The following is a 26,986-nucleotide window of genomic DNA, read 5'->3' as shown; positions in this document are numbered from 1 at the left end:
ACAAGGGTAAAGGATAGAATACAGGGTACCAGGTTTTACCTGACCATGAGGTTTACTAAAACTGAGAGTGATCACCATAATCAGCCCAAAATAATTCTTTCCACTTAGTAAAGGGTAAAACAGTACATTTAAAAGGGGAAATGTGAAGAGACACATATCACCTTAACTATAATCTGCTTTTGACCAACGTTCATTTCTGATGGTGATTAAACAGTTTTGCTTGATCATGACATGATGACAAAGCTGTTGCTTTATGTTTTTGTTTTTATTGTTGCACTGGGTGGGGGTACATTGTGGCATTTACAAAAGTTCTTACAATATATCAAATATATTATAGTTTAATTCACCCCCTCCTTCATTTTTCTTTATCCCCCACCCTTGATTCCTGGAGTATTTGCGCTATATTCACCCACCGCCCACCCTTTCCCACCTCCTCCCCCCATGCACTGGTACCAACTCCCCACAAAAGACCTGTTCTGCCCTCCTGTTCTCCAAATTTGAAAATGACAAAATGACAGTTTTGTTTGTTTAGATATATGTATATATATATATATATACATATATATATACATATCTATCTATCTGTCTATCTATGTGTGTATGTATTGTAACCCAAATTGGTTCATCTCCTCTATTTTTCTTCTTTCTATCTTAGTCTCCTAGTGGTGTTATAACAGTGGTGATATAACTCTCTTGTTTAGAGAGCACAACAACTATATTCATCTTCTTAACAGTGTTTCATACTATTGCTGTATTTGAATTAGGTTTATATTCCACATATGAGGGAAAACATGCAGTGTTTGGCCTTCTGAACCTGGCTAACTTCACTTAAGATGATGTTCTATCCATTTACCTGCAAATGACAAAATTTCAGTCTTCTTTGTGGCTGAATAAAATCCCACTGTATATAAATACCACATTTTCTTTTTTTTTATTATTCATATGTGCATACAAGGCTTGGGTCATTTCTCCCCCCGCCCCCACCCCCTCCCTTACCACCCACTCCGCCCCCTCCCTCTCCCCTCCACCCCCTCCCTCTCCCCTCCACCCCCTTGATACCCGGCAGAAACTATTTTGCCCTTATCTCTAATTTTGTTGAAGAGAGAGTATAAGCAATAATAGGAAGGAACAAAGGCTTTTGCTAGTTAGGATAAGGATAGCTGTACAGGAAGTTGACTCACATTAATTTCCTGTGCATGTGTGTTACCTTCTAGGTTAATTCTTTTTGATCTAAACTTTTCTCTAGTTCCTGGTCCCCTTGCCTATTGGCCTCAGTTGCTTTTAAGGTATCTACTTTAGTTTCTCTGCATTGAGGGCAACAGATGCTAGCAAATTTTTTTAGGTGTCTTACCTATCCTCATATCTCCCTTGTGTGCTCTCACTTTTTTCTTGTGGTCAAAGTTCAATCCCCTTGTGTTTGCCCTTGATCTAATGTCCGCATATGAGGGAGAACACACGATTTTTGGTCTTTTGGGCCAGGCTAACCTCACTCAGAATGATGTTCTCCAATTCCATCCATTTACCAGCGAATGATAACATTTCGTTCTTCATGGCTGCACAAAATTCCATTGTAAATGCCACATTTTCTTAATCCACTCATCATTAGTGGGACATCTGGACTGTTTCCATAGCTTAGCTATTGTGAATAATCCTGCAATAAACTTGGGTGTGCAGGTGTCTTTGTTATAAACTGATTCACATTCCTTAGGGTATATCCTTAGGAGTGGTGTTGATCATATGGCAGTTCTATATCTAGTTTTTTTAAGGAGCCACCATACTCTTTTCCATAGTGGTTGTATTCATTTCCATTCCCAACACCAGTATATGAGGGTTCCTTTTTCCCTGCATCCTCATCAACATTTGTTGTTATTTGTGTTCTTGATGGTAGCCATTCTAAAGTGAGGTGGAATATTAACATGGTTTTGATTTGCATTTCCTTTATGGCCAGGTATGTCAAGCATTTCTTCATGTGCTTTTTAGACATTTGGACTTCTTCCTTTTAAAAAGCTCTGTTCAGTTCATTTGCCCATTTCTTCATTGGATCAATGATTTGGGGGAAATTTAATTTTTTGAGCTCCCTGTAAATTCTGGTTATTAATCCCTTGTCAAATGTATACTGGCAAAGATTTTCTCCCATTCTATGGGCAGCCTCTTCAATTTGGTGACTATTTCTTGTGTTTTTCAGAAGCTTTTAAATTTCATGTAGTCTCATTTGTCAATCCTTTCTTAGTTTCTGAGCCACCTGAGTTCTACTGAGGAAGTCCTTGCCTATGCTTATTGCTTCCAGTGTATTCCCTCCTCTTTCATGCTCTAGATTCAGTTTCAGGTCTTATATTAAAGTCCTTAATCCACTTTGAGTTAATACTTGTACAGGATGACAGACATGGATCTAGTTTGTTTGCTGTTTGCAGATATCACTTTCCCACCAAAGTTTGTTGAAAAGGCTGTCTTTTCTCCAAATATGTTTTTGTTGCCTTTGTAAAAATCAGGTGATCTAGCTGCATGAATTCATATCTGGGTCTTCTATTGTGTTCCCCTGGACTTCATATCTGTTTTTGTGCCAGTACTATACTGTTTTTATTGCTATGGCTCAATAGTATAGTTTGAAGTTGGGTATTGTGATGCCTCCAGAATTGTTCTTTTTGCTCAGTGTTGCTTTGGCTATTGGTGGTCGTTTTTGCTTCCAAATGAACTTTAGGGTTGATTTTTTAATCTCTGTGATGAATGTCATTGGGATTCTGATGGGAATTGTGTTGAACATGTAGATTGCTTTTAGTAGTATAGCCATTTTTACTACATTGATTCTGCCAATCCATGAACATGGGAGACATTTCCACTTTCTGTAGTCTTCTTCGATCTTTTTCTTCAATGGTTTGTAACTCTCCTTGTAGAGGTCATTTTCATCCTTTGTTAAGTTTATTCCTAGGTATTTGATTTTTGTTAAATTATTATAAATGTCATCATTTTACTATATTTTTTCTCAATCTATTCATTGTTGGTGTATAAAAAAGCCTACTGATTTTTGTAAACCGACTTTTGTATCCTGCTACTTTGCTGAAGCTGTTCATGGTGTCTAAGAATTTTTTGGTGAAGTTTCTCAGATCTTTTAGGCATAAGATCATGTCATCTGGGATAGTTTGACTTCATTCTTTCCAATTTATATTCCTTTTACTTCTTCTTCCTGTCTTATTGCTATGTTGAATAACAGTGGAGAGAGTAGCCACCCTTGTCTCATTCCTGACTATGTAGGAAATGTTTTCACTTTTTCCCCATTTAGTATGATGTTGGCTATAGACTTGTCATATATAAACTTTATTAGGTTGAGATACATTCCTTCTATTCCTAGTTTCATCAAAGCTTTTATCATGAAGGGAATATTGAATTTTGTCAAAGGCTTTTTGTTCATCTATTGAGATGATCATGTGGTTTTTGTCTTTGCTTCCATTAATATGCTGTATTACATTTAATGATTTGCATATGTTGAGCCATCCCTGCATCCCTGGGATGAAACCAACCTGATCATGATACATGATTTTTTTATATACTATTGAATTCAGTTTGCCAATATTTTACTGAAGATTTTTCTATCTATGTTCATTAAAGAGATTGGCCTGTAATTCTCTTTTTTTGTTGTACCTTGTCCAGTTTGGGGATGAGTGTAATACTGGCATCACAGAATGAGTTTGGAAGTGTTCCTTCCCTTTCAGTTTCATGGAAAAGTGTTTGAGGAGTGTTAGTGTTAGTTTTTCTTTAAAAGTCTGGTAGAATTCAGCAGTGAATCTGTCAGGTCCTAGAGTTTTCTTTTGTGGAAGACTTTATTGCTACTTCAATTTCATTGCATGTTATAAATTTGTTTAAGTGGTTAATATCCTCTTGGTTCAATTTTGGATGGTCATATGTGTCTAGAAATTTGTGCATTTCTTCTAGATTTTCCAATTCATTTAAATATAGATTTTCAAAGTAGTTCCTACTGATTCCTTGGATTTCTTTGGTGTTTGATGTTATCTCCCCTTTTTCATTTCTAATTTTATTAATTTGGGTTTTTTCGTACCTCATTTTAGTCAAATTTACCAGGGGTTTGTCAATCTTATTTATCTTTTCAAAGAACCAGCTTTTTGTTTCATTGTTTTTTTGTGTGTGGGCTTTTTGGTCTCTACTTCATTATTTTTGGCCTGTATTTTTATATATCTCTCCTTCTGCTGGTTTGGGGTTTCATTTGTTCTTGTTTTTCTAGCAGTTTGATATGAAGCATTAGGTCATTTATTTGAGAGTTCTCTGTTTTTAATATATACATTCATGGCTATAAACTTTCCCCTTAGGACTGCCTTTGCTGTGTACCATACGTTCTGATGGGTTGTGCTTTCATTCTCATTAAATTCCAGGAACTTTTTGATTTCTTCCCTTATTTCTTCAATGACCCCTTGATCATGGGGTAATGTATTGTTCAGTCTCTATATGTTTGACTATTTTCTGTTGTTTCTTTTATTGTTGAGTTCTACTTTTATTGTATTGTGGTCACACAGTATATAGAGGTTATTTTAATTTTCTTATATTTGCTAAAGCTTGCTTTGTGACCTAAGATATGGCCTATTTTGGAGAAAGTCCCATGGGCTGCTGAGAAGAAAGTATATTGTGCTGTCACAGAATGGTATACTCCATAGACCTCTGTAAGGTCCATTTGAATTCTAGAATTTCTTTGTTAATTTTTTTGTCTGGATGACCTATCTATTGGGGATAGAGGAGTATTGAAGTCTCCCACCACCAGTGTGTTGGGGACTATCTGTGTTTTTAAGTCCAGTAGTGCATGTTGCATGGTTAATGACATTGGGTGCACCAACATTTGGCACATATAAGTTAACAATTGTTATTTCCTCTTGATGTATTGCTTCTTTCATTATTATGAAGTAACCTTCTTTGTCTCTTCTGACTAATTCAGGTTTCAAATCTACTTTATCTGATATAAGTATTGCTACTCCTGCCTATTTTCAGAGGCCTTTGGTATGGTAAATAGTATTCCACTCTTTCATCCTGAGGCAATGTTTGCTTCTGTCTGTAAGGTGGGTTTCTTGTAATTACCAGACTGTTGGGTCTTCCTTTTTAATACAGTTTGCCAGTTGGTGTCTTTTATGGGGAAGTTGAGGCCATTATCATTCAGTGTTAATATTCAGAGGTGTGTGGTGATTCCCGCCATTAGGTTGTTTTTGTTGTGTAAGGATTTGTGTGTGTGTGTCTGTGTGTGTGTGTGTGTGTGTGCAGTTAGTTCTATTCTACTATCTGATTGCTTGTCTGTTGTTCTCTTGAGGTTTAATAATTTCCTTGCTTTCATGGCTATGTTTGTTTTCATCTTCTGTGCGTAGGATTCGTTTCAGAATCTTCTGTACTGGTGGTTTAGTGGTCATGTATTGTTTCTGTTTCTGTTTATTCCTCTTTAATTTTTGAATGTGAACTTCCCTGGGTAGCATATCCTAGAACTCAAATTGTTTTCTTTTAGTGCTTGAAATACCTTACTCCATGCCCTTTTTTGCCTTTAAGGTTTCTGCTGAGAAATCTGCTGTTATCTTGATGGGTTTACCTTTATTTGTTATTGATTTTTCTCTCTTACATCCTTCAATATTCTTTCCTTGTTCTTTGTGCTAATTATTTTAACTATAATATGCATGAAGGGGTTCTGTTTTCTTCATGTGTGTTTGTTGTACTGGAGGCTTTCTGTACCTAGATGGACATCTCTTTCTTAAGATTTGGGAAATTTTCTGCTATTATTTTGTTGACTATATTACTTATACATTTGGCTTGCACTTCTTCTCCTTCTTCAATATCCCTGATTTTCAGGTTTGGTCTTTTGCAGGATTTAGAGTTCTTGCATATTCCCTTCACAGCTCTTGAATCTTTTGTCTATGGGTTCTTCTGTTTCTTTCTTTAATATCTATTTTGTTTTTGATCCCTGAAATTCTGTCTTCCACTTGTTCCAGTCTGCTGAATTTGCTTTCAACTTTATTTTTTAATCTGATTTAAGGAGCTTTTTATTTCTAGGATTTTTGTTTGATTTTTTTTGAGACTTCACAGATCTTTGTTAAAGTCCTCTTTCATATCTTGTGCTGTCTTCTTTATTTTATTTATCTCTTTTTTAATAATCTCCTTAGTTTCATTTTTGTGTTTGTTGAAGTCCTTTTTGAGTTCATTTTGTTGTTTCTGTGTCTTCTTGATTTTTTAATTTGTGTTCTCTTGTGATTCATTGTGTAGTTTTTGTATGTCTTCTTTAAGCTCATTGAACATTCTTATCATCATTCAGCTGACATCAGCAACTGGGGATTCATTCCCTTCACTTTCTACCAAAATCCTCTATTATGTTATTGTTAGTCTTTTGAGAAGTCGTATTCCCCTGCCTTTTTATTCTCCCCATGTTTTTATTTTGCTTTGCTTGTGTGTTGTTGATTAGTTAGTTGAGGGTTTTAATCACCTGTTATCTTTTCCTTGACTTAATTTCTATGCTTTGCTATCTTAGTTGTTTGCTAGCTATGTTGTTGTAATATTTCTGTTCCCTGACCTGGAGGTATAACCTACAATAACATATTCACAGATTCAATGCCAAACCACTTGTTTACATAATATATTTTTTAAAAACTTTGGTGATATTATCTATAAACAGCAGTATTGGGTAGATAACAGTTGTTTGCCTAGAGATAGATACTTAGGTAATTAAAAAGATGGTGCTAGAAGATGGAGCAGGAAGGCATGATGGGGTGATTGGGAGAAGAGATATGAGGTATGGAAGCTATAGGGTAATAATCTCTAATGTACGTAAAGATATAGTTTAGTCATTGTGGGGGAGGTGCTATTGTCAGGGATTGCAGATGGATAGGAAGGATTGGGGCAACATGTAAAGTTGGTATACTACACTACTCAGTGAGTTGTGAGTATGGAGGAGGTAGGGACAGTGTGCAGAAAGGGAGGGGCAGAGAGGAAGATAAGAAGAAGAAAGGAGAAAGAAAAGAGAAGAAAAAAATGGAGGAGAGAAAGGAAAGTAGAACAAGAGAATGCTAAGCAAATTGATATTTAGATAGAATGGAAGAGGGACATAGGTAGCAACAAATTAAAAATAAATAAATAAATAAAAATACTTAAGAAAAAAATATATATTTTTATTGTCCAAATTTCTTCCTTATTATGAAGAGAAATGCATTCCTTCTCAGTTCAATGGGTGTTCTGGGCTCTTTCTTCTGATTTCGAATCCAGTTGCTGAAACTTTTGACAGGGGCTTTCTTTGTGTCTCTGCCCCTTCTTAAGGTTGGTAGGTTGGGCTGTGTGACAATTGATGAGGTTCTGTGTCCATGAATTATGGTAGGTTCAGGATATCTCAGATGCTTGCAGAAATCTTTCTGCAGTTCTTTGCCTTGCATTTTTGCTTCTCCAAAAGAGAAGAAAAGAAGCCAAAAAAGAGGCGGGGAATGGCTTTCCAGTGAGTGGGCCGGCAGCTGTTGGTCCATAGTGCCTGGGCTTCCAGAGCTGTTATGTGCTACAAAAAGCTAATTTAAGTGTCAGTTGGGTTGGTCATTGTACATTATGTGCACATTATGTTGGTGGTATCTTAGTTGGCAAAAAGTCAAGTTACCTTATCCTTGCTACCATGAATCTGAAGTATTCTTCTGGAGTTATGAGAGGTCAGGGTTCCAGGGTCTATTGGCTATTCACCATCTTGATTCTTCCACTGTTGCTTTTTGAATGCATTACCTACTGTTAATACAAAGCTTGAGGACAAGCACCTACTTTCTGAACTCCACAGAGACCAGCAAAATGATGCATTTAAGGGAATGAGCTGGTGGGAAGTTGTGCCCTCTCCCCACCCCAGGGCAGTTCTGTGTCAGGGAATGTCTACTAGGGATGGATATGTTAACTCCAACCTGTTGACACCTCCTCTCCCTTCTTTCTCTGTGTGGAAGGTTCCAAAGTCAGGCAGGAGGCCTCATGAACCTCTCTCCACTTAGATTGCATGAGCTGCACCCAAAAAAGTCCTGCCCTCTGTTTCTACCAAGCATTGCAATCAAGTTTGTTCTATCTTATAAATATCATTTAACTAACAATCATGTCAGTTACTTGAACCATTCTGTCTGGGTAATTATTGCTATAAATTCATTCAACATTAGGTATTGCTTCCATCAAAGCCTAGTTTTGGAGTCTATTAGCAGCTTAGAGCAGAAAGGCAATCTGGCTAACTGCTGCTAACAATTGATTTCACAGATTACTTTTTAACATCGGTGATTAGGCATCAATCTGCCACAGATCAGATGTCAAAAATAATGCATCAGCTTACCTTGGTCTAGGTCCTTGTTTTGAGATGAAAGATTGCACCTGAAAAATTACCACTAGATTGGCTAAAGTGAAGATATAAAGATAAGAAGATTTGAACCCTGGGACACCATATCCCCCCAAGGATCTCTGGTATAAACTAGCTCTGAAACAACCATTCACATAGTTTCAGGTCTCAGAACTGGAAACCCAGTGGAGCAAGCTGACCCTGTCAATTCAGGGTGGACCAAGAAGCATGGATCTTGGTGGTCAAACAGAGTCATTCCAGGGCTCTTCTTTCCAAAGAGGAAAGACAAAAATGGAATAGCTCTGGTGGCAATACCTCCTCAATCTCCACACTCTGATCAGTTCAAAGTACCCACAGGAAAAAATAAAGAGGCCAGAGAAATAGGGGTGTTTACACTACCATCATTTCCCACTGCTAGTTTCCTTACAATGTATACTAGTGACTTGGTACTTCCTCCAACTTATGGAAGACAGACAATCAAGTATTAAATAACAATCTAGTCATTTGAATTTGTTTTCAATAAATGGTGATTTCATTGCAGTCTTATCAAGTTTTCTGCTTTTCTAGTAAGTAAAAATGCAGCGTTTCCTGAGGAGAATTTGTCATTCAGGAAGGCCCTATATCAGATCCTTATCGTCATCAAAGACATTAAGTCTCTGGAAAAAATCTCTGGAATTGAAGAATGAAGCACACTGGTCTCTTAGGGGGTCTTCTCTTGGGAACACTGTCCTTAATCTTTTTCTACTCCTTTGTGCCTTTGACCTACACACTAAATTCTTAAAATTTCTATGAGCCAACATTCACCTTTCTTTTTTTAAAGAGACAACAAAAATTTATTAGTAAAGCAGAGCATAAGAAGAGTAAAGCAGAGAAGTAAGAGAGGAAAGAGCAAGCACCCCTGACATAGAGAGTAGGAGCTGAGTGCTCTCAGCATTCACTTTTCTAAATGAAAACCTAAACCTAGCAAAGTTGCTACACCTTGAGATCCCCAAAGTCCAACAAAAGGGGCCTGTTGAGCCCCTCCCCTTCTTTGTGGGTTGACCAATCAGTAGAATCTCTGATAGCTTAATTAACAAGTGGTGATATACTTTTCTGCTGTCCTTCTCTAGCCTATCTAAAGATGAGCACACACATGCAAAAACTGTACTTGTAGTTGGAAGCTATAACAGTCAGAGAAGTTTTGCTAGCAATTGCTCCCTGGGTGTTGTTTGCCAAGGAAGTGATGAAAAGCCTCATAGTTCCAGGTCACTACCAAGCAGACAGAAAGGGAAATAAGACATTGATACCTACTACACAGAATGTTCATTGTCATATGGGAAGGCTTTGTCTATAGTAGCCAATGGCAAATCAGTTGCCTCCTGGAAGCAGCATTTCCCCTTGTAAGCCCCACTACCTTAGCCAGCTCTAGTAGTGGAGGAGTGGTCATAACAAATTTTTGTGGTTATCTACCTCCTGTAGATGCCACAGAAATGCTTGACATATGTGTGTATAAATCCTAGGTGCCTCTGTAATTTTTATACTTAATATGGTCTAGTGTTAATGGAGCTTCCTCATGGATAAGAATCATTTTTTATTTTTTATTTTTATTATATTATTGTTGCACTGGGGATACACTGTGACATTTACAAAAGTTATTACATTATATCATAGTTGAATTCATTCTTCTTTATCCCTCCCTCCCCTCATTCCTGGAATAGTTTCAACAGTTCTCAATTTTCCATTTTTATACAGGAATACAATCTTGATCCATATATTCAGTATCATTTTTATCCGGCATCTCAACTATCTTAAAGTTGTTCTTTATTTCAAAGAATTTTAAAAATCAATTGGAAAATATTTATATTAATTTTAATCAAATAAGTAATGACAGAAATGCTTGTTTTTTTAAGACAATTCACTGTACGGCAATAAAATGACATATGGCCATATCTGTGAAACAAAAGATGGAGAAGATGACACATATTGTTACAATTGGCAAATTTTTGCAACACAATAGAAGTGAAACAAGGAGATTTCTGTTTCAGGAAATCAGACCACTTGAATGCTTATTCATCTTTGATTTGTTGCTTTGAGATATGGTAAATCTATATATCTAGACACTGAATGAAATTGACCAATAAGAAAACATAAATTCTTGTTTACTTAATTTGATATTGAAAATTATAGTCAATAATCATGTAAAGTAAATGCACAGTACAATATTAGTTGTCGAAGAAAAGAGTAAAATTCAAGTAATCTTCATTGGTTCGTCTAAGACAGTAACTAAAATGAAAATCCATGACCCAATTACCATGTTAAGCAATTAGCATAAGATTTTAGTTGCTCTGTTTTATTTGAAGTCTTAGTCTGCTTGATGGTGCCCACCTAATGGGCAGATAAATCAATTTGAAAACATGGTATTATTTTTAGGATTGCAGATGTCTTGTGTCAATATGACCGAAAAATATTTTAAGGGGAATTTTGTGAAGTGGAGTACATTAGTATTTCAAAGTAACAATTTAAGATCATGGGCTCATTATGCCTTAGCATTGTGCTAGAACCATTTGTACAAACAATTTTCAAGGTGTCACAATAGGATCTAGTGTGTAATTTATTTTAAGTAATGTATAAGAAATGTCTAAAGAAAATGTCCTCCCACTTATTATTTATTGTACCATTTATTGCATGATTATTCAGTTAAGTCCCAGGGCAAAAAAAGTAGAAACTACCCTTAAAACGATGGGATTAAAGTCTAAATTGTATTTTCTATGAAAATCTAATAAATACTAGTCCATTAGCTGTCCACATTTTTTCATGGAGTTCAGCTTCAAAGGCATGGGTTTATTCTTAGATATGTACATATGCATCTCTCTATCTCTCTTTGTGTTCTGTCTCTCTGTCTTTCTGTCTCTGTCTCTTTCTCTCTCTCTCTATATATATATATATATATGCACATACACATATCTACATGCATTTTATACATACTCCTCACCATATCATCAATGGTAAAGGGTCACCAATTAACATTTCACTTCAGCTGAAAGTAACAGCATCATGGAGAAAATCAGAATAAACCAAGATAAGGCTTCATGGCACCCTATACTTTTTGTTTCCACAGAAATTCATCCAGGAGAGCAAATAGAAGAAAAGAAGAAAAGTTGTTCCCTCCTCCGCTTTCACCACTGCCAGAGGATCCTCCACGTCGCAGAAACGTCAGTGGCAATAATGGTCCCTTCAATCAAGACAAAAACATCTCTATGACTGGACAAATCACCACTACCAAACTTAAGAGAAGTGAAGGCAAATTCTGTGCTACTTTCAAAGGGATATCTGTAAATGTAAGTGTCTGGGAACAAATATTAAAACTGTCAGTTAGAAATAAGGTAACTTACCTAAATTGAGTTGACCAAAGGGAATGTTGCAAGGAAGAGGCATACAGAAAAAAAAATGTTTGTGTGAGTATGTATGTATGTGTGTGTGTGTGTGTGTGTACAAAACCACATATTTAAAATCTTAATTATTCCAAACCTGAATGAATTTTTTCATTCCAGATTAATTCTCCATATTGCTTCCCAAACAGATTGCACATGCAGACTCAAGGCCTTGGACATCTTTTGGTCCAATAGCTTCATAACTTGAACTTGGGGGTGGAGAGAACACTTCCATAATACTGACCACAGCATCTGACATGTGGCAGGGACTGATCATTTACTGAATGAAAGAGCAAGGAGATGGAGTGGGATAGCTGAAGGTCACTGAACTAGGGCCGGGACTTCAAGTTGCATTTTTCTAACAGTCATATTTACAAATGTGAATTTTTTGTAAAATAGTGAACAAATAGGGTTTAATTTTGCCACAAATAATTAAATGTTTTAAATAATATAGGTTGTTATGACAACAATAATGCTGACAAAAATCTGCACAGTTAAACATTACTAAGAAAATGTGATAAGTATGATTATATTTACTCCTAGAAATATATCATCCTTCCTGAGGCTCCTGAAACATATTTGAGTTCATATAATGAGTGGATTTGACTTTATAATCTGTAAGGCTTCTTTCAGATTTCAATCCTGTTTACTAACTCAGTAAATAAGTGCATGTAGACAGATGATAGGCTTTTACGATTTGTACAACCATGACTATATCTAGCCATTTCCAGTCAGATGTCTCAGAGCCAACCTCAATACCACGTGTGTGGAGATTGTGATGTTCCTTAGTTCTTGCCATATATCTTGGCCATAAGATGGATGGCACTGTTTTGGCCTGACCCCACTGTTTGATATGGGCCATTCTGTCTCTGACAGTAGTCCTATGGAGCTGGCATAGGAGTTTCTTATGGCTCTCATTACTCTGCCTGTTTGGGCTAAATAAAATCTATGGTGACCTTTAAACTATTTTGTTCATATCCATAACAATTTGAAGATATATACCTTCTCTGTACATTTATTTAAGTGTGTTATAGGTAGCAGAAATTATTTGATCATCAGAAGGTCTACGATAAAGTGGAAAGGATGAATTTGCATGGATATAAGAAATATATCTTATATATGTAACGTATATAAGATATATATATTTTATAGATGTACAAGATAAATATATATATCTTAATATATATAATATATATTATATATATATTATGAGATCACTGTGATGGTGGTACACACTGTAATCTCAGGTACTTGGGAGGCAAAGGTAGGAGGATCACAGTTCAAGGCCAGTCTGGCAGATTTAGGGCCAGACCTAAATCTGAAAAACAAACTATAAGTAAAAGGGCTGGGGCATGATTCAAGTTATAGAACACTTGCCTAAGTAAACTTAAGACCCTGAGTTCAATCCCCAATACCACCACCACCACAAAAAAAAGAAGTATTACACTGGGTTTTTATCTTTTAAAATGAAATCATTGACTAAGACATGCATGCCTGCATATATGCTTTAATGCATTTGACAAATACTGACGGTGCTAGGCTATGGGTTAGAGGGGCAGTGTCATAAACCACAGATGGTTCCAATCTGATGTGATCAATGAGAGTTGTGTTCAAAGGACTAGAGTATAAAATGACTGATTAGATGACTGGTGTCTTAGAAAAAGTATAGAGTCACTCCTATTAATGGTACAAAAAAGATTAAAGTACTTTTGGCTATATAAGCAAATGAAGTTTTCTTAGTGGAGGAGGGGTTTGTTGAGCTGAACCTTAATAGATGAGAAGAATAGATGAGATGAGAGAAAATGTGGTATATCCATACAATAAAATACTATACAGCTTTATTCATATTCATAGAGAGAGAAAGTAGAATGGTGGTTGCCAAGAGCTAAGATAAGGGGGAATGGAAAGTAGTTGTTTAAGGCATAAAGAATTTCAGTTTTATAAAATGTAAAAGATTTCTGGGAATTGATTGCACAGCAATGTGAATGTAATTAAAACTACTGAACAATGTGCTTAAAATTAGCTGTTGATAAAGTTCATGATATGCTTGTTTACCACAATATTAAAAATTAAATATAAAATAAGAATAATGGAGTACATTATCACAAAATGGTAATGAAAAAGGAAGAAATAAAGTCAAGGTGCTTTTAAATCTCAGACTCCACATGAACCAGATCAAGAAAGTAGGGTCAGTTTGGTTGAAGCCAAGGTCATGGAAGGAAAAAGTTAGAGACTGGGCAGCAAGCTAAAGTTCTATCGGGGCAGTGGAGGGGGCTTGAATGCCTGTGCAGGAGTTCCTCCTGGAGTCTGCACTTGGGTTCAGGGGGAGTGACATGCTTGGAGCTTTTTTTAAGAAGCTCCGGCTGGTAGACCCAACCTGGGGAGACTGTCAGCCCCAGTATGAAGCTGTAAGAGACTGCACTTAAGGCTTTGAAGGAAGAAAGGACAGATTTGAGAGACACTAGAAGGTGCAGTAAATAGAATTTATACTTCATTGGATAAGTTTAATGGAAAACAAAAAATGATGAAATGTAGCTGGGGTTTTCAAAAGGAGTTTCAGGAGCATTATCAGTTTTTAAAATGATGGGGAGAGAAGGGGGATAAAGGAGAATGATAGAAGGGGTGCATCTAACTAAGATATATTGTAAGCACTTTTGTAAATGTCACAATGTATCCCCAGCACAACAATAACATGATAATAAAAAAATTAAAAATAAATAAGAAAAAAATAAAAATGAAATTACAGAACCTAGGTATATAAAACTCATTAAAATAGAACAGCTCAGATGGAAGACAAGCTGGAGAGACCCTACACTGTCTATATAATGCCTCTAGCCCAGGGAATACCACAGTTCCCTGTGGTACCATGCCAAACTCAATTGGAAACTCAGTGACATGGAGAAATCCAGCCTTGATGGCGGGGAAGACCATCCTACTATTAACAGAAAGAGGGAACTGGTTTTCTATTAATTTGGTTAGAGAAAAATGTGGGCATCTTGGTTGAACCTTCGAGAAGGATCACTGCAGGTTTGGAGCTTCAGAGAGAAGGTAAGATTGAAGATGCCATTTGGGAATTATCTGTTTATTCTTGAATTTGTGCCAACACGTCTGAAATTGACAAATCTGATCAGGAAAGAAGATATCTAAAGGAATGAACTTTAGGGTGTACCAATTTTAAGGAGATACCAACTTAGAAGAGCTGAAGGAGGAAGAGGCACCATAGGGAGTATTGTCAGAGGTAGAACAATCAGGATTGTCCCACAGTTGCCATATGAGGAGGGCATGGTCTGTCATGTGAACCTGGCATGTGGTCTTTAACATAATACTGCCTCGTAATTACAAATTCTATCATCTGCTTTCTTCTGGATCCCACTCTCTCTACAGCCATGGCAATTCAAAGTGTAACCCTCATAAGTCTCTTACCTTTTGATATTTCAGTAAGTGGAAATGAGATTTCACCATCCCAAGACTTCAAAATGAAGCACAATTGCATGGCATACACTTAGTCAGAAATAAGTCAAGGGCCTCACATGAGTAAAAGAGCTGCTTCAGCCAGAGCACACTGATCATTGCAGTACAATTCCTAATATTCTAGTATTTTGATGCCTTATATCTGGTATTTTATAAAGTGACTTGGGGACTTTACTTATCCTAAAGACATTTTCTAGACTGATCCCCTTATCAAAAATGTCTACATTAGAGTCACAGTCAAACTCTCTCTCTCTCTCTCTCTCTCTCTCTCTCTCTTTCCCTCCCTCTCCCCTCCCCTCCTTCCTTCCTCTCTCTTCCTCTCCTTTTTTCTCTCCTTTCCTTTCTCCTCTTCTGTCTCATGTCTTTGTCTATTCCTGTCCTTTCTCCCTCTGTCCTCCTGTCTGTAATATTCCTTCCCTTCCCACCTCACATTTCCATCTAGATTTAGACCTTTGCCCTGCCTGACTTTATACAATGATGGATCTCTAATCATAACACCTGACTAGCTTGGTGTTTGGTGTTATCACAGAACAAAAGCTGGTAATTCACAGCATTCATGAAATATACCTGGGTTACCTATTTATCCTCAAGCTGTGTGTATTGTTTTCTTTTTTCTTGCCTTGTTTCCTACTGTGCTTGACATTCAAAGCATTTCTGAAGAAATGATCTAAACAGCTGGACCTAATGGAAGCTATTTGTCCTCCTTTTTCCCAGGAGGGAGACACTCCAAAAAAGGCTGCCTCTGCCACCGTTACTGTCACCAACACTGCTATTGCCACTGCCACTGTCACTGCTACTGCCATTGTCACTGCCACTGTCACAGCTACTGCCACCACCACTGCCACGTCCACTACCACAACCACCACTACTACTATTTCCACCATCACCTCTACTATCACTACTGGCCTTATGGATAGCAGTCACCTGGAGATGACGTCCTGGGCGGCCCTGCCCCTTCTGTCCAGCAGCAGCACTAATGTCCGGAGACCCAAGCTCACTTTTGATGACTCGTATGTTGTCCCCAGATTATTATGGACACAGACTGGAAGTGGTGATTGGGGGTGGGGGCAGTATGGCTTTTCTAGTGCCATGCATGTGTCACCCCACATAAGACCTTAACATCAGCTCCTATAACCTTAAAAGTATGTCACCCTCCCCCCCACACACACACTCATCTCTGTTTTCAGCAAAAAATATCTTGGGTCCATTTTAACCATGGTGCTTTTCTTAGTTTCCCAAGGCAGATGATACCTCCTCAGTTATTTTTTGTCATCTTATCAATATCCTCAGATATTTATAGCTAAGTTTTGTGTGATCTGTTTGTACAACTGTAATGACTGGAGTTGGAGGGTGTGATTATTTATTCTAATGTACTATTATGCACTTGAAATTGCATTTATAATATTATTTCAAGGTAGGTTATGATATAAATGACAGCACTAGTCTGCTTTTTCAAAGCATTGTATAGGAATGCATTTATAGTCAAATGTTTGCAACTATTCAGTCTGTTAATGGAAAGATGAACCACTGGTTTGTGAAAGAGCTTGTTTTGTTTGTTTAGGGTTCACAATGCTGATTATTACATGCAAGAAGCTAAGAAGTTGAAGCACAAAGCTGATGCACTGGTAGGTTTCCTTCCTCTCATTACTTTGCTCCCACTAAGGTATAATGCTTTGAAAGAACACAAACAAGGCACTTTACAAATGAATCAAACTTTCAGTTCTGCAGTCAAACCTTCTTTGAAATGTATTGCTGCTCTGCCATAGGTCTATTAGAGCAAGTTAATTCCTTAGTAATAAAATTCCCAAAATACTTTGAGCTGGGCTCTTCTGTCATTACTCATTTCCCACTATTTCTACCCCTGCCCCGGCTTCAAAAGCTCAGTCACATATACCATTGTCATTATCTTTTAAGTGAGTTTGAGATGACCCTGGAGAGGATTAGGAGCTCCCATTGGGTCCAGTAATTCAAAACTGGTATGGATAGGTAGAAGGTGTTGAGAGCTGCCTAATTGTTCTTAGGAAACTTGGATCTATAGAAAAACTCAGGCTCTTGCTACATTTAATTACATGTTCCCAGAGTGAGACACACAGACAAGCTTGGATCCTGAGCAGAGAAAGGAAATACTGTCATCTTAATTTCCTAAGACATTTTCCCCAGCTGCCTCCAAAGGTTTTGGCCACCTAGATCAATGATGAACTCAACATATTAAGTTATTTGACCTAATTGGTCATCCTAACAGTGGGTCCCAACCACGTGCTATGATCCCTTAAGTTCAAGCTATAGTCCAGACCAATGATATCAGAATTTCTGGAACTAAGACATTGACATGGTTACCAAAGGTCTTCAAGTGACCCCCAAATATGGCCATTTGAAAACCACTGTCCAGAAGTCCCTATGGTCAAGCTCCTCACAACTGACTACATCCCATAACAATTAGAGGTATCCATTTAACCCCATGGGAGAAAAATAGAATCCTCCATCACTGCATTGTGTATAACCAGGTCTTATCTGTGTTTGGCACTGGGAAGGCTGTGATAGAATACCATTACAGGCTTTACACTATAGCTAGAATGTGGCCAAAATCAACTTCCCATATCTTCCACTTCTCTACTTTCTGTCATTTCCCCCTGTGGTCCAAATTGCTTAGCTATTGTCTGTAGCTAGCTTTTATGTCCTCTGGAAACAATTTTCTGTTGCTCCTACAGACAAAAATGACAAGGCAGGCTGGGGTCCAGCTCCACTGGTGACACCAAGCATATGGTGCCTGTGACCACTGAGTGGGTTTCAAGAGAATTGAAAGGCACTAGGTGGAAGTTGCTGACTGAAATGCCAAATTTCTCCAAATGTTCTGAGTTCCCTAGTACTTCAGAAGTGCTATGGAGCACTCTCGGTGAAAAAAGTGGGGCACAGGAGCTGTTATATGAGCAGATGAAGTCAATGATGTGTATATGAGACCATGTAGGTGAAACGTTTGAAGAACTGAGAAAAGTCAGAGCCACAAAGATGCATGGATATGATTAAGAATTAATATCACTCTCAATTGTGAAGATACTATCCACATGGGGGAAAAATTGGTTCTTGGGATAGGATGGAAAAATCCCAAATATTACAATGATCTGTGTCCCTTCAAAGAGTCACAGTACATAAAGAGATAATCAGAGAGCCAGGTGATAGTGGCTCATGACTGTAATCCTAGCTACTTGGGAGGCTGAAACCATGAAGATCATGGTTCCAGACCACCCTGGCTGAAAAAAAGTGAGACCCTATTTCAAGGGAAAATTCTGAGCATGGTGGCACGCACCTGTCATCCCAACTCTAACGGGGAGCCTCAAATAGGAGGATGATGGTCCAGGCTGACTTGGGCAAAAAGTGAGGCTTTATATACAAAACAGACAGAGAAAAAAGGGGCTGGAGGCATGCCTCAAGCTGTAGAGTCCCTGCCTAGCAAGTGAAGCCATGAGTTCCAACCCTAGTACTGAAAGAGAGAGGGAGGAAGGGAAAGAGATGGAGAGAGAGAAATTATCAGCATATTTTTGGTATTAAATTTCATTGGGACTATATGAAAAATACCCTTAAAATCTATTTTGGGGCTGATGATAATAGGAAAAAAGATAGTAAGAGGAATATTTTTTCCTCAGCTTATACCTATATTCATGTTTGAAGCATCTTTATAGTTCAAACACTTTAATTTTTGGATGGGAAAGCTAAGGTCCAGAAACACGGTGTGATTTAGCCATTTATTGGCACTATGGCTATGAATTTTCCCTGTGGAATTCTGATTCTCCTCCTTTTGGATAAAGAGAGGTTGAGATTAGATGATTCCTAAGGAACCCTCTAGCTAAGAGGTCAGGCAAAAACCAAGAGTGAATGAAAACTTACTTTTTCCAAAGCTGAGAGCCAGTTGGAGCCTGGAGAGCTAAGGAAATTATCTTGCAAGACAAGAGAGAAAGGAACTAGTTTGCATCCACATACATAGATATTCATAAAATCATGATGAATTTGGTTGAGAACAATATTTCTCCACAATAGCTTACCAGAAGGAAACTACAGAATTCCTTCAGTATATAAAAGCTGAAGAACACTTATTGGAAAGAGAGCCATTTAAAATAAGAGATTTTGTGGAAACTGTAACTAATCATTTTATAGTTGTACTTAATCCTTTTCTAAAGACAGTTATTCTGCCATTTTAAGAATTGAAAATTTAACAAATGCATACAAAATATTTTTATAAAAGGTATACAAGACAATTAAAATAGCTAAATCTACTTTATATTGGTTTTTCACATAAAATACCATTAGTGGAATTCTTACATCCAGCTATCAAAAACTGAAAATGTTAAATCCTGTTGTAAAATACTCACTATAAAAGTGTCATATATAATATTCATTACACATAAAAAAGAAATCAGTATGTCTAAGTCAGTTTAATCATGACCATTATCAAGGCTAAAACCTTTTGCAATAAAATTTTACTAAAGTAAAATATTTAGTAGTGCTATATTTTTTGGCTTTTTGACACACTATTTCAACCCATCATTTACATGAAAGTGATGTGGTTATTGTCAATAGTCATACTCCAGCTTCACATTTTTCATGACACTAGCATCCATCTGTTACTCTCCACCTGGGGATAGGGTTTGTGTGCTCATGAAGAGTTCTAAAGGAAGGACTGGGTATATTTGTTGTTCACGAGCCTTATCAAAAAAAGAGCTTAGTTGCAAGCACTGTGGGAAGAACATTTCAATGACTTGTCAGTTTAGTAAATTAAGTGATTAGAAACTAGTCAAGGCTCTGATTTGGAATCTGGATTACCAAGAAGAGGGTGATAATAGCAACAGCAATGCTAAAAACTCAAATGTGGTTCCTCTGCTGCATTTTCCTCTTCTGGTCAGCCTCTGTGTCATGACAATAGAATCTTAAATCAGCTCCTTTATCATTGGTACCAATGCATGAATGGTCCTCTCTCCATATCAGGGCTTCTTAGCCAGGGCACCTTTGGCATCTGGACCAACTAATTCTCTATGGCAAGGGCTGTTCTGTGCATTGCAGAATTCTTACCAGTTTCTCTGGCCTCTTCCTAGTGGGTGCCCCCTCTCCCCAGTGGTGACAATCTAAAGTATCTCCAGACATTTTGACAAATATTCCCTGGGGTAGGGACCAAATTACCCTCAGTTTTGAGCCATGCATTCATATAAAGGAGAAAAGAGAGCATCATGCTGACAAGTCATCTTCCTGTTTCAGTTTGAGAAATTTGGCAAAGCTGTGAATTATGCCGATGCTGCCCTCTCCTTCACCGAATGTGGCAATGCCATGGAACGTGACCCCCTGGAAGCAAAGTCCCCGTACACCATGTATTCCGAGACTGTGGAGCTCCTCAGGTGAATGGTCCTTCTACAGTCATCTCTCTAAGCTCACTGCAGCCAGAATTAAAAGCTGCTATGTTTTTTTAAATGTCATTTCCTCATATTAATGTTGTGTCTGAGACATCTTCTTAGAAGTCATCATAATTAGTTCTTGCCATTTTATTAATGCCTTGGAAAATTTACAATTCATGGACACTGTTTTATAAATTATCCCTTCAGAGGTTATAATGTAAGTCTTATAATTTGCAATATTCATAAAATTAAAATGGAAATGTAGCAGGTTAAGTAAAATATAATTATTTTGCTATTTGATATTAACTTGTATTTTCAAAGGTAGTTTTATTATTCAAAACAAAGTGGTGCTCTCAGTAGTTCTATTACAAGCCATGTTTCCTAAGAATTTCTATCTTAGTTATTAGGAAGGGAAGGGACATCATTCCAGCTTAAAGTTGTCGTTTAAGGCTGCAGGTATGTAGTAGAATTTCCATGTATCTGGAATAAGAAAATTAACAGGGTGGTGGTGGGGAGTGGGGTAAAGGAGAGAGAATGAGAATAGAAGAGGGTATATTAACTGTACATGTTACTGGTTTTATTTATGTTTTAAATGAATTTTTCTAGTCTATTGGTCTTTGTGTAGTAGAATTTGTGGGAAATTAAAAAAAAATCCTAAAAGAAGAGAAAGATGGAGTAGGAGAAGAAGAAATCTCCACTCTGATGTTTTTCAGTGATTTGAAAATATTAATAAAAGAATTTAATCCATCCTGGAATAGCGAGAAACACCATCGTTCACTGGATGGACTAAATAATCACTTATTTTGGCACTAGGAATCAAACCCAGGGCCTTGTGCTTGCCAACCAAGTGCTCTACCACTCAGATATATCTCCAAACCCTAAACAACCACTTTTGATTAAGTGAGTTCTTTACTCAATAGGCCCTATGTCCTGTCCCATCTATCTCAATTAATTAATAATGCCAGGTTTGTTTTTTATTACCATGTCTGTATCTGCATAAACTGTTAGAAATCTGAGTGTATTTGTACCTAAGACTTCAGACAGACTTTAGGAAGATTAACCATGCACATTTTCCCAAGAAAGTACTCCAAAAATATAAGGAAGAGAACCATTTCAAAAATCTGAAGTTTAATTAGAGCCTCATCCTTGCCTGCCTGGTCAGGTGGTTATCTTCTCTCTCTTTTTAAAAATTTTTGTTCACTTTATTTTTTAAAATTTTTTATTCATTTATTCACATGTGTATACATTGTTTGAGCCAGTCATCTTTCTTGATGCTGCTTGGAGACATAGAGAATAGTGGAAAGTATTTCTTTTCCGCTTACTTGCTGCAAGGTGGAAGCTGCCACCACTACCACCATTTTGTAGCTTTCAAGGGGAAGTTGATTTCCTAGTGTCTACTCAAGGATAAATGCAATTTTCAAAATTGCATAAGATGAGCATGCTGACAAAAATTATAGTGATTAAAAATTGAGGGGAAACAGTGAACAAATATGGAAAAAATTCATTTTCTCCACTCATTAAAAATGCAAAATAAATAAGGCATATGTTACATTAACAAGAAAATGTAACGATGTTAATATGTCACATTAGCAAAAAGAAAAATGGTAGTAAACTAGGCTCCTCCTACACTGCTGACAGGAATAGAAATTGATCATTGGAAATTGAGGGCAATTTGGCATTGTGTAATAAAAGCCACATAACAAGCTAGTTATGTGGGACCTAGTACTTCAACTTCTGCATGTTTGAATTTCCTCTATTGAAGAAAAGAATTGCAATAGTAAAGCATTAGTTATCTGCATAGTGTTCAGTTTGGCATTGCATAGAATGGCACACAATTAGAAGCAAACCAAATAACCAATGATAGATGAATCAATCACATCATAGAATACTCGACAATACTTTGCAACTGAAATACAATAATGATGAAGACTAAACCAGCTACATTAAAATGTTTATAAGATGATGTTAAAGTAAAATCAAGGCATAGGGTATAGCTCAGTGGTAGACACTTGTCTAGCATGTGGGAGACCCTGGGCTTGATCCAAGCACTGTAAAATAAAAAGTAAAATCAAGTTGCAGAATTATATGCACACTACAGTTATGAGTATGTTAAAGTATATGCATCTGGATCAAATTGGAAAGAAACTGAGATCACAGCTGTAATGGGGGAAGATTATGGGTGTTTTCCCTCTCTGTGTATATTTTTTCTTATTAAGTTTTTTCTTGATTTTTTGGAGAGTACTGGCATTTGAACTCAGGGCCTCAGGCTTGCTAGGCAGGTGCTCTACCACTTGAGCCATGCCCCCAGTCTCTTAATTAAATTTACTAAGGAAAGCACATGTCATCTTAAAAAATAAGAGCAAAATACCAATTTTCATTTTGTAGTGAAAGTGTAAAGTGAATTATTAAGTAATATTTATTTCCGTAGAAAATATTTCTTTTCCTTAATTATTTACAAAATAGTTCTTTTATTATAAGCATGATTTGTTTTTCATTATATGGTATTTTACTCCTCACGGACATATAGTTCAATAGATCCTGATAAAAGTCAATAGATAATTTGTTGCCATTCACTTTAAAGTTGATATTTTTAAACTTTATTTTGAAGTAATTGTAGATTCATGTGCAGTTGTAGGCACTAATACAGAAAGTTCCTGTGTACCACCTTCACCCAATTTCCCACAATGATAACATCCTGCATAACTATGGTGTAGTAACACAGCCAAGACATTGACATTGACATAATCCATGGACTTCATTCAGATGTCACCAGTTTTTTTTCCAAATGTTAACAGCTTTACGTGTATTTGTTTGTGTGTCTTCTGTGTATTTTTATATTTTATATTTTCTGTAAACTGCATGTTTGTGTGATTTTTCAATGAGAGTAATTTCAGTTGGGAATAAAATGAATTAAAGCAAATCAGTTCTTCTGGTCCATTTAAACAATTGAAACACTACCATCAAGCCACTTCAAATGTGGTTGCAGTTAGAGGGTAAGTATTATATGAACATAGTGTTAGTAGTGCAATGTTATGTTAAAGAGATTTTTATTTCCCCCTCTCTGACAGTATGCCAGCTACAGAGGGTGAGCACCATTTTCTTCATTCAAGTAATTATAGTTGCCCTGAGCCTTGAGAATATGTAATAGAAATGTATCTGTGAAAACAAGGGACATCACAAGAGGTTGACATTTCAGGGATGCAATGGAAAAGAAAGTTAGATTATATAATAAAAATCCTTTTGCTTAATATTGCAACAATAGAAAACACCCACATCAAGTCTGCAAATCCCTTCATTGGAAAACATTCACTCAACAAAACTGGAGCAGTAACTGAGAGAGCAGGGTGGATAGAATGCTAAGGAGGCCCCAAGTCTCTGGTAGGAGGGTAAGCCTGATGTCCTCTGTGCTCTGAGGAAGCTATTGAAAATGAAGCCTTGAAGGCCAGGTGCAGTGGTGCATACCTGTTATCTCAACTACTCAGGAGGTAGAGATGGGGAGGATCACAGTTTGAGGTCAGCCTGGGCAAAAAGTTCATGAGACCCCCATCTCAACAAATAAGCTTCATTCCTTAATCCCAGCTGCAAGGGAGGCATAGGTAGGAGGACAGCGGTCCCACGCCATCCCAGGGAAAAAGTGAAACCCTGTCTAAAGCATAACCTAAAGCAAAGAAGGCTCAAGTGGCTGAGAGTTTGCCTAGCAAGTGCAAGGCTCTGAGTTCAGATTCCAGTACCACAAAAGACAGAGAGAGAGAGAGAGAAGGAAGGAAGGAAGGAAGGAAGGAAGGAAGGAAGGAAGGAAGGAAGGAAGGAAGGAAGGAAGGAAGGAAGGGGAAGGGAGGGGAGGAGAGGGGAGGGGAGGGGAAGGGAAGGGAAGGAAGGAAGGAAAAAGAAAGGTATTTGGCAGGCAAGCACAGCAGCAGTGCAGACTCTCCCATTGCTTTCTTGTAAATGAGAACTGGCCCAGGCTGCCTGTATATGCTCTTCAGCTCTTCAAACTGTCTTCTGCCACAATGAACTCCATTACTTATTCTATCACAAGTACCTGTGAAGATGCATTAAAGCTCAGACAAGAATTTTATGCAATGAATTGATTTTCAAGAGTCTAAATGCCCAGAATGGAATGTACTCACCTAGAATGGAAAAAAAATGGGAACTATTCAAACTTTTATCACCCCAGTATGGAACAGTAACAATTAAAGAGAATGGAAAGACAAAATATACAAGAACCATAAATTAAGGATGTTTAGACCTTCAAATGCTGTGAAATCAATCTTTCTTCAAAGAACACAAACAAAAAAATAACACAACCACTTTCTATAAGAATATATTCAAAACCTGAGCCATTAGAAAAGATCTCCTAACTTGGTGATTGAGGTCTCCCACTGCCAGGCCAGCTGTATTATTTTATTATTATTATTATTATTATTATTATTATTAAATCTCATCTATCATAAAATGAACTAAGGCTGACATTTTTGTCCACCTCTCATTGAAAACTAATGTTGCTCAGCTAGAGTGTTCTTAGAAACTACATTTTGCCTGCATTTGCGCACACACACACAGATTCACACACACACTCACATAAATTCCCCAACACATTGTTCTAGGAAATGAGCTCATGATTCAGCTGGCTTCTTCAGAGCTCAATTCTAGATGTTCCATCAGTCCTGTTATGCTGTGTTGATCATCACTTGTACATGTTTTCACGAAAGCACCAGTCAGTCTTCCTGCTTTAAGCAAAAGTGGGACTAACTCACTCACACCATCAGAACAGCATCTACTTGGGAATTCGTGAAGGTTAACCCAGATTCCACTTGAGTTTTTCTTTTCTCTTCAAAGGTATGCAATGAGGCTGAAGAACTTTGCAAGTCCCTTGGCTTCAGATGGAGACAAAAAGCTAGCAGTATTATGGTGAGTACATGGAGGCTACAAGGAAACAGCTAAAATCCCACAGAAGGATGTGAAAACTCCAGATCAATTTAAACTGCTTATGCCAGATCATTATTCTTGTTTTCCATTGAACTGATAAAGGTTAACTAATGGATTTTTTTCAGTCACTGACTGAACACTTACTCTCCTAATCAAAATGAGTATTTTAATACTTCCTCTTCCTTTTTAGAATTTTTCTTTATTTACTTATGTTACTCAATCTAAACATAGGCAAGTAACTGCAAAATATGAATTAGTATTTTTATTGCTTATGGGTCTCATTAGGTACTACGTTAACATAATCCTCTCCTTATCACCACAGCTACCGGTGTTTATCACTTCTGTACTTGAGAATGTTTAAACTGAAGAAGGACCATGCTATGAAGTATTCCAGATCACTGATGGAATACTTTAAGGTAATCATTATTTTGTATAATTTATAGGTACAGCATGATAAAGTCCCTAATGAAATATGGCAGGCATGTTATCAAATGTCAAAAGACCATGATAACATTGTTGTTGCCAAAGGCATAACATCTCTCATCCTTACTAGCCATGGCCCTTCCATTCCTTCTTTGGGGCTCAGCAGAGAGCTTGCATCTGACTTGATTCCAAGGTGAAAAGGTACAGTAGTGCAATTCCTGACCATTTAGTGGACTAACCGTATGTCTTTGGCAGCTTCTGTAGTCAGAGGGGTGTTTCCTTCTCCCTGCCTATAAGGTGGGCGCAACTTGTGGCTGTAGGTATTGACTAATCTCTTGTTAAATAAGAGGTGGCTCAGGAATTCTTCAGCAATGAGAGAAGTCACTGTGGCCGCTGTGACTCAAAGTAGACATTTACATCCCTAAAAGTCTTTTGGCTGTGGAGAGTCTCAGAGTTCAGCAGCTATAATTTCAGACAATCAATTGCCTCAGTTGCCAAAACAAACAAATAGACAGAAAAATAAAGCCATCATATAGAAAGCTGGCATTTTTAATTGATAAGCAAAAATAAAAATAAAAAGACACAATGACATGCCAATATTGTCCACAGCCATACCACCCTGATCTCATCTGAAATGCCAATATTTGGGAATGAGCCCAGATAAAAATTGCAAGCAGGAGCCTGTAGCTAGGCTTGGCCACTACTTTCCAATCCTGCTTCTTCATGCCAGCACTAGCCATAATTTAGAGTTGGGAGGTTACACTGTTCCCTTCTGTTGGCCTTATCACAAAAGATAATGCATAAGACTTCTTGGCTAAGTTGTGCCAAAACAGTTGTTTGAAATGAATCAACTTATGACCTTATATCAAATATCCAGATGGTAGTAATGCACAACTGTATAACAACACTGTGACCCAGCTGGAAAAAAGAGCAATATCTCCAGCTGTTATGTGGTATGGGCATGATGCCATAAAGCTTGTACTGATATGGTATGAAAGGGAGTCACATGCAATAGCACTCCCAATCCTTTCATATATCTACCCTCTCAATCTATGCTGTAGAAA

General features: G+C 37.3%; 1 protein-coding gene across 3 annotated transcripts in view; it reads left to right on the top strand.

Moving 5' to 3' along the window:
* Aff2 (ALF transcription elongation factor 2) overlaps positions 1–26,986 on the top strand; it is a 478,328-nt gene that overhangs the window by 434,586 nt on the left and 16,756 nt on the right. For all 3 annotated transcript variants that reach the window (XM_074064173.1, XM_074064171.1, XM_074064172.1), the window contains 6 exons: positions 11,409–11,628; positions 15,907–16,202; positions 16,754–16,817; positions 20,437–20,573; positions 25,410–25,481; positions 25,822–25,915. In XM_074064173.1, coding sequence (XP_073920274.1) covers positions 11,409–11,628; positions 15,907–16,202; positions 16,754–16,817; positions 20,437–20,573; positions 25,410–25,481; positions 25,822–25,915 — 883 coding nt within the window. The remainder of the gene's footprint in view (positions 1–11,408; positions 11,629–15,906; positions 16,203–16,753; positions 16,818–20,436; positions 20,574–25,409; positions 25,482–25,821; positions 25,916–26,986) is intronic.

The sequence above is a fragment of the Castor canadensis genome, chromosome X (genome assembly GCF_047511655.1).
Source record: "Castor canadensis chromosome X, mCasCan1.hap1v2, whole genome shotgun sequence".
In the NCBI taxonomy this organism is placed as follows: domain Eukaryota; kingdom Metazoa; phylum Chordata; class Mammalia; order Rodentia; family Castoridae; genus Castor; species Castor canadensis.
The sequence above is the reverse complement of the archived record's forward strand: the minus strand, read 5'-3'. Positions and strand labels throughout refer to the sequence as shown.